The sequence below is a fragment of the Apis dorsata genome, unplaced genomic scaffold (assembly GCF_000469605.1).
Source record: "Apis dorsata unplaced genomic scaffold, Apis dorsata 1.3 scaffold_997, whole genome shotgun sequence".
Taxonomy (NCBI): domain Eukaryota; kingdom Metazoa; phylum Arthropoda; class Insecta; order Hymenoptera; family Apidae; genus Apis; species Apis dorsata.
This window is the reverse complement of record NW_006264098.1, coordinates 156,719-166,206: the sequence shown is the minus strand read 5'-3', so window position 1 is coordinate 166,206 and position 9,488 is coordinate 156,719. Positions and strand designations below refer to the sequence as shown.

The window sequence follows — 9,488 nt, the reverse complement described above, 5'->3', positions numbered from 1 at the left end:
GATGGATCTTTCTAAGATCTATTTTGCATAATTTTGTTTAATTTTATATTTATTTATTATTTAAATAATAAAATATAAATATTATTATTATATACATTATATTTATTACATTATTACATTCATTTGATAGAATATATATTTATTATATTTATTACTATTATTATTATTATTATTAAAAAAAGTGAAAAAGAAAAACAATATTTTTTATATGAATAAGTTTAATTTCTACTTATTCACATATAATTTTTCTTTTTTTTAGGTATTATTTTTGTTGTTCCATTTAGTCCTCAAATTCCACCTTTATTCTTCAAAATTGATAAATCATTTCATTTTGTCATTCAATATAATAAATTCGTACTCTTCGAAGAATATCAAAGCCTTGAATAAAAATGCAATAAAATGATCGATAATTAGATTGTTATATTTTTCAGTTTCATGTATATACTTTTGTTTTTGAAATATATAAATAAATTCATTGTAATAAATATCTATACGATATTTATACGATATAAATTATCGTATAGATCTGCTTATCCTATATTATATTTTTTTGCTATAATATTTACAAATTTTTAAATATTTTTTTAATGAAAAGTTTATTTATAGATTAATTATTTTTTATATTTTATATTTCTTTCCCGTTTTAAGATTTTTTAAATCTTAATCTTCTTTTTAATTGTAATGTAATAAATAGGAAAAAAGAATTGAAAGCAATGTATTATTTAATCGAAAATTAATAAATATACAATATATTTTATATTTAGATATAAATATTGTAGGATATTAAAAGTGATAATGTAAATTAAATAATTAAAAACTGATATATATAATATCATTGTAGTAGGAAATTAAAGAATAATAATGACATCTTTCCAATTTTTGATAGAAAATTCTTTTTTGATATCTACAAGAAATTTTTGAATTTTGATTATTTTAACTGTTATTATTATTATTATTAATTTATTATTCTATTATAATTATATCTGAAATGACGTGTAGACTTTTTAAAGAATTCAAAATGATGTTATTCTTAAAAATTTCATTTTAAAACATCATTTTATATATAGTTAAAAATCTGTAGTTTAAGGAATATTTTCATATTTATATAAAAAGTTTTTGGATTCTCAGCATTCAAGAAAAAATTTGCTTATAATTTTTGATATTACAAAATTAATTTAATGTAAAAATATATTGATTATAAATGCGATCTTTTTTTCTACTAAAATTTTATCTAAAATCTTTCTAAAATCTTAATAAAATTTAAATTAAATTTAAAAAAGCAATTTGAAACAAATACTTTCCGAAGTAAAAATTTATAAGTATAATATTTTTATGAAAATTATCATCGAAATTTTGCAATCAAATTGCAAAATTCAAAACTAAAATAAATTCAAAATCAGCAAAATACTTAAAATTTTTTTGATTTCATAATTTATATCATATCTGAATTTAAAAAAAATTCTTGATATTAAATAATAATACGAAATAAGAAATGATTTAATGTGAAATGACTTATATACATATTATAAATCTATGTGTATTTATGTGTATAATTGTACATTTATGTACGTATACATATTTTATATTTATATGTATCTATGTATATATTTATATATACATACATATATTAATTATAAATTTTAATGAATATCCATAACTTACGTCAATTTCAATCAATGTCAATCAAAAATTATCAATAACAATGAAAACGGTGAAAAAAAAATTTTTATATATATTATTTAAAAAATAATTTATCCTATATGACAAAATACATGTATAAAATTAAATATTTATTTCTGTATTTTATAATCAAATTTTATAAATTGTAATTATTTATATATTATATATTTATACATATATACATACATATATATATATACACGCATTCTTCTATTATTTTTCCTTTATTCTCTTATTTTTCTAAAAAATATGTAAAATATTTTATATATTTATTTTTAAACTAGCTAATTTAATTTAGCTTGCATATTATTCATTATATAGTTCACAATTATTATTCATTATATTATTCACAATATAGTTTAAATTGCATGTTATTTTTGTTTCAGGTGCCATTTTTTTGAAATTGTCTTTGGAAATTCCACTCGATTTCATTGTTGCACAGCCATTCTTTTTTTATATCATAAATACCATAAATAATAAAAAAGAAGAAACTCCTGTCATCGTACCATTATTCACCGGTTTTATTACCGAACCTAAAATTTAAAAATTATCGTACAGTAATGTTAATAATGTTATAAATCATATACAGTTTTTAGATATAAAATATATATTTATATATATTAAATTCACTTTAAGAAATATAATTCATTTTTAAAATAGATTTATTTAAAAATTAAATTTATATAATTATAAATTTAAATATATATTTATAAAATCATTTATACAGGATATTCCATTTTATCTGACCAAATATCTCAATAAATACGAATATTTCAGGCAAAAATTATATGATGTCAAGAAGGTAAATCGTTCTGTCAATTATATTATCTTGTAATGTTTTTAAGCGGATTTGTAGATTTCAACGTTGAATTTTTTAATTGAAATTTATATTTTTTGCATTGAAATATTTTTAAAAATATGATTTTAATATTACTTTTCGTTAATATATCGTCAACATACATGTATTTATACTGGGGGATAGATATACTATAATAATATAATAATATTATATTATATAAGAGATAATTATATTGCATTTATGTATATCATATAATAATATACATATAATATTTATAGGGACTTTATACTAATAATAAAATCTTTAAATTCACAGTTTTGATATACAAATCTATCTTCAAAAATTATTTACTGTAATATTGTTGTTTATATATTCCGATTTTATTATTTTATAATTTTATATTTTATATTTTTAAGTATTATTGATTTATTTTGAAAAATATATTTAAAAAACATTTTAATGCAAATTATATGACAATAAAAAATATAAGTTTTATTTAAAAAATTCAACATTGAATAGATTATTTAGATAATGAACATATCACAAAATAATATAAATTAAGACAATATAAATCTTTTTTTTCCTTGATTCCGTATAATTTTTATTTAAATCATTTTTCCTGCAAGATAAAAATAAAACAAAAATTGTATATATTATATTCCGTTTATTCATATTTTTATAAAAGTTAAGGAATAATTGCCATTCCAATCTGCTTTGCACTAATAATAATAAATAATAAATATATTTTTTTATTGTATTTATAAAAATGAAATTAACAATTATTCAGAAGACATTTATAATTTCTAATATATTCTATATAATGAAAAAAGTAATTAATCATATGACCTATTTTCATATTTTCCCATTTCGTATTTTATTAATTAAAAAAAAACCGTCGAAAACTTTTTTGGAATTGAAAGAAATTTATAGAAGAAATCACTAAAATATAATAATATTTAAATATTTATATTTTTTGAGAATTGATTCTACACGTCAAAACAAAAAAATAAAAGTTGATATACAAAAATGTTGATTGAAATTTATTTATTAAATTATAAACAATTTAAATTTTGATTAGATGAATCAAGGCGAGAATGAAATACAATGGCAGTGGAGAAAAAATTATATATAATGCTTATAATTTAATAAATACGATAGTATTTTTGTATGCTAACATTTCGTATTTATTTTGGCTTGTAAAATCAATCATCTAAAAAAATATCCCACGAATATATTGATATTCTATATGATAAATAATAAAAAATAATAAAAATTTTGCTGTTTGATACATATAGATTGTCATATTTTTAAACTAATTCATAAAAAGAAGAAAAAAAAAGTCTCATCTTATCTTAAATCATCTTTTATTAAATTCGTGTTGATTAAAATATAATATATATAATATAAAATATAAATATATAAGGCTAAATTAAAATATTTCTTACAAACATACATTTCAAGGTCATTAAAATGATAAAGGATAAATGATAAAGGAACACATCATAAATTTATCTAATGTTAATTCTCAATGTTGAATGAATATATAAACAATATATATCATATAAAAATACAATAAATTTTATTTTTCAACAATTTAACAATTTATTAACTTTTTTCAATTTCAGCTTATTATTATCATTTAATAAATATATAAATCAATATTATAATCAATATTATATTACATATTACAATATCATGTAAATAAAATGTATCTTGATTAAAATTGATATTAAAAATATTATAAAATATTATAACATATGGATGGAAGTTTAAAATATACATCTGTCATTTATTATTTCAAAATGTGTTCAAAATGTTATAATAAAAATTATATTTATTTATTCTAATATATCTTATTAATATTATTTTCCAATATTATTATTGAAAATGATATTATTTCCAATACATTATATACATTTTGTTTCTTATTATTAATTTATTTGTTTCTTATATTAATATAAAATTTGTAATTTTATAATTCTGTTACAATAATAAGATTGTATAATGGGTAAGAAATTCGCAATCAATCGTTCATTTTCAGCAATGTTAAAACTTTTTGTAACGAAAAATCTAAATAAATATTATTATTCATAAATATGTCAACGAATTTAAGATATAAGAATTAAAAAAATTTAATTTTATGTAATTCAAATTATATATAAAAATATATATTAAATTATATATAATATATATTTAACGTGATAAAATAATAGAATTCTTAACACTTTAATTTATTTAACAATGATCAATAAGAAAAATTTTTCAATCAAAAATATAATTTTTATTATTGATTATCAAATGAAAAATAAAAAATACAGAAAAAATTGATATTTTCATTAAAAATTATATTATATTTAACATTTCTGAACTAAAATGAAATTTAAGATGTAATTAATTATAATAATGCACATATTATTAATAAAAGATTAATTTATTCTTCTTAAAAAAAAAATTATTTACTAATATAATTACATTAATTATCTTTAAATATGTATTTTTTTTTTTAATGTATCTATATACTATTAGAAAATATTTTATTGAAATGTAACTAGAAAATAATATATTGCACAAAAATATGTATCTAAATAATTTTTCAATATTCTGAATCAAATATTGCAACATTTTTTTTTACATTAAAAATAAAAATTTACTTTTTCTACTTATATAAAAACATTTAAAAAAAAAGTTTAACATTATTTGTTATTTAATTTCTATATAAAATAAAACTAAAATAAAATATCTTATTTTCTTCATTTAACTTACTACACAATTATCTGGTTTCATATATTTTATAGAATGTGTAGTTTCAATAGATGTAGTACCAGTTGATGTAAGAGAACTTCGACGTGGAATTGCAGGCATAGTAGTAGTAGTATCTAAAAATTCATCATCGTTATCAGAATCAGTAGTAGTATCTTTGTCTTTATTATCTTTTAATTGTTTTCTTGGTATTATATCATGAATATATTTTTCAATCATTTGTCGATTTTCAAGTGGAAGTGTATTGACTTTGCTCGATACATAAGGTAAGCTATCGTTCATTTCTTGTTCTTTAGACATTGTTTCAATATACATACGTTGTAATTCAACTAATGCTTCATCCATGAAACGTACACTTTGTTTATGATCTGATATAGGATTACTACATATATTCAATTCAATAGGTTTGTATATTTCATCTTGTTTTAAATTTCTAATGTTTGTTTCTGATTTCATAAAACCTCTAGGATAATTAGATTTTTGATTTATTGTATTATATGATGAATCATATGTTCTATATGCATTTGTTGGATCTTCATATTTGTTTAATATTCTGTCTCCAATATGATTTTGGTCATTTTTTTTATGAAATTCTTTAAGTTTTTCTGTTGTGAATACTTCATTAGAACTTGGATGTATACTTTGTACATTTACATGATGTTTTTGTATGTTTGATTGAATTGTATGTTCAAGGTTTTGCTGTTCATTTTGTATTCCAACATTTTTCCACCTTCCTGCATTCATTAGAAATTGAGCTAATTGTTGAATTGTCTGTTTAGGTACTGTTACAGATGTTTTTTCATTATTATTATTAGAAGCAATTTCTAATTTTGCTGGTGTAGATGTATCACAAGGTTTATCAGATATGTAAGTAGTCTTTATATTCAATTGTCGCAAATGTTCATAACTTTCACCTTGACCTGCTAATAAATCATCATCAATATTTTTTAAATTCTTTTTATTCGTATCTATGGTATCATAATAATTCATAAGTTGTTCTGCAGTACGGCATTCATTTTCCAAAAATGCAGCAGTTAAAATCATTGCTGCAGTAGGTTCTCTTTGTGTAAATAATCTCCTTCGTGCATGTAAATTCTGGCTTAGTGTTGTTTCAAGACGAGCATTTTCTATTTTTTCTTCCAATTTTTTTTCTATTTCTAAAAATTTTTTAGTCTCAAATATCAAAGTTTCTGTATCTATAGCTCTTTGCATTTCTTTAGCTATGCGTCTTTCTGCAGATGATCGAGTTCGAATTTCTGTAGATGCACTAGGTTGTAAACCTAATCGTTGCTGAGCTTTCACAAAAGGAGATTGCGATACTGGTCCCAATTTTGACCATATGGTACCTGGCTTTTTTATTGGACTAGATATAGGTGATACTATACCTGGTTTTGTTACTATAGTATTTTGTGCAATTAATTCAATGTTAGAATTTGGCATTGTACAAGGTACACGACACGGTTTTGGAGGAACTAAATCTAATTTTGGAGGTGGAACACCTGGTTTTGGAGGAGGCGCTAAAGATGTTATTGTTGGTTCAGGTGGTGGTGGAGGTATCATCATTTCAATATCGGTTTCTGAAGTTTGTTTTGTAAGCATAGAAGCATGAACAACTTTTAATAAATCATCCAAACGATTTTCAAGCCTGTTTTGACGATCTCTGTCTATATCTAAAAATTTTGTTACCATATCATTTTGTGCAGCAAGAATCTGAAATAATATAGAATTAATAAAGAAATTTTTTGAAATTTTTTTTCTAAATAAATTAATAAAAAAAATAGTGCCTTACTTTATTAACGACTTCATTTTGAGAATTAATAGCATTTAACATAAGTTGTTCTAGTTTTTCAACTTTCTTTTTTCTTAATGGCACATGTGGAATATTATCTGTATTAATAGCAGTATCTTTTGATTTAATATCATTTTCTGATGGAGTTGGTGAATCTATTAAAAATTCTAATAAACTATCATCATTATATGTTGCATTATTTGTAATTACAGAAATTTCTGAATTTTGCATTCTTAACAGATTAGCTGCTTGTATTGTTTTGTTGTAATTTTCATTTAAATTTTGTGTTTTATTGTCATTTTTGGATAGACAAAAAGCATCATTTAAATTTTGAGATACATCTAAATTTTGAGATGAATGATCTGAAGATAAAGATTCAGTTTTGTATTGTTTTGTATCTGTTAAAACAGGTATTTGAGTTGAAAAATTGCGTGGTTCCTGAGGCATTGCATGATTATTTGCAGATATTATTGACTGCAATTGATTTTGTTGAATTATATGTTCTAAATCAGGAGTTTGTATTAAATTACCATGCATTGGTACATTTATAGATTGTGTTCTTAAACTTTGATTCAAATTTTGTAGATTTTGTTGAAAATTTAAATTATTTACTAACATACTTTGTTGATTGCACATATAATTTTGTTGCATATTTTGATTTTGTTGCATATTCTCTTGAATTATTTGATTTTGCACATTTTGTACTGTATTCTGAAAGGGTATTTCTCCATAATTAAAATTTGTTATTAAATGATTTTGTTTATAATTTGGATTTAATCGTTCTTCTGCTGAGAAAGAATTGCACTGTGTTGATTTGCCAGCTATCTGAGTTAACTGTTCATTAGTATTGATAGCTACATTTCTTGTAGGAGAAAAAATTCTATATGGTCGAGCATCGATTATGGTTTCATTTGATTCAGGAGAATCAGGATATTCATTTTCACCTAATAAAATTTAAAAATATTTTTAAATTTTTTAAAATTTTTTCATTCAAAATAATATTTGATAAGGAAATATATTTCTTACGTCCTAATGTCCAAGTAGGTGATAATGCTTCCGTCCGATGAAGTGATGGCACAGGTTCTTGAAGTTTATGTCTCATTTGCAAATTTTTATTTGTTTTTACTTCTTTTGGAGGAGATTTAATATTTATTGTTGCATCTAATAAAAAAATTATAATTATTTTTTTTAATAAGAAATGTACTATCAAAACTGATTAATTTAAATTTTAAATTATTTATTTCCATAATTAAAATGTCAATAAATCAAATAAATAAAAGATAATAATATAAATTTATAAATTTTTTTTTCGCTATACTTTACCTACAGTATCTATACCAATAAAATTATTTTCTTCGATACGTTTATTTTTAAGAACTCTATCTATTGATTCATAATATTGTTCTACTCCAGCTCGAGTACCAGCTCTTTTAGCTTCCCGATAACAAACTAAAACTTGTTTCATTCGAGATCGACATTGTTTACCCGAAACATTGTAGCCTTTTTTTTTCATATATCGTGCAACACTTTCCCAAATAAGTTGTGGTTTCGAAGCATATTCGAGTTGCTTTTGCACTTGTCTATCTGACCATACTGATACTAATAATGAAGTACTTTCAGGAGTCCATTTATATTTAATATTACTTCCAGAATCACTCATTTCACGATAATATTTACTTTCTTTTTAAAAATTTGGAAATTAATATAAAAAATTAAAATACAATATATTCATAAATTGCATTATATATTTAACATATCAATAGGTTGCAACATACAAGCTCAAATTCACGTAATATATAACGCCCAATTCTCCTTTTCTTCAATGCATACAGTCATGCACTCAGATCAAGTGATTCTAACCGACGAATTCAAACTTTAAATCATTGTGCAACAGGTGGTGGGGAAAGATATAAGATATGTAAAAGGCAATATATTTGGATAATATTAACTCATGGAGAAAATCTAAATGCATAAAAATTAATAAAAATAAAAACTAAATGCTATATTTTTTTATAATATATATTATTATTTTTATTTGTATATTTCTTTTTGTTTTGAATTTTTTTAGAATTTTTTCTTTGAAATAATATAAATTTTAAATAAGTAAATTGAGAAAAAAAGAATTATATTTTCTATAAATTTTTTTGAATATATTTGTGTTATGAACTATAAGTAAAATATTTTCAATTAAATCATTAAAAACTGATTTTATAAAATAACTGATAATATAAAAATGATTTTTTTATATTTTATAATATTATTTTCAGTAAAATGTACATTATAAATAACAAAATATTTTGTAAAAAATAAATTTTGTTTAGGAATAGTATTTATTTATTTTTTTTTTATAATTTTTTTTATAAAAATAAAAATATTTTATTTTAAAATACTTATAATGAAATTTTCCTAATCTAATCAAAATCATAATACTAAAAATACTATTTTATTAATTTTAAAATT

The 9,488-nt window shown here is 20.3% G+C and overlaps 1 protein-coding gene across 2 annotated transcripts; it reads right to left on the bottom strand.

Moving 5' to 3' along the window:
- Positions 1 to 5,200: 5,200 nt before the first annotated feature.
- Positions 5,201 to 8,912, bottom strand: LOC102678823. 2 transcript variants are annotated; one of them, XM_006624210.2, is made up of 4 exons: positions 8,352 to 8,912; positions 8,055 to 8,189; positions 7,029 to 7,972; positions 5,201 to 6,949 (listed from the first exon to the last, which is right to left on the bottom strand). In XM_006624210.2, exons 1-4 carry the CDS (start codon positions 8,686 to 8,688, stop codon positions 5,234 to 5,236), a joined length of 3,132 nt encoding a protein of 1,043 aa, XP_006624273.1. In that variant the 5' UTR covers positions 8,689 to 8,912; the 3' UTR covers positions 5,201 to 5,233. The 2 variants fall into 2 exon arrangements, with proteins under 2 accessions (XP_006624273.1, XP_031370307.1); XM_031514447.1 differs by having other exon boundaries at positions 8,356 to 8,494.
- Between the last annotated feature and the right edge of the window lie 576 nt (positions 8,913 to 9,488).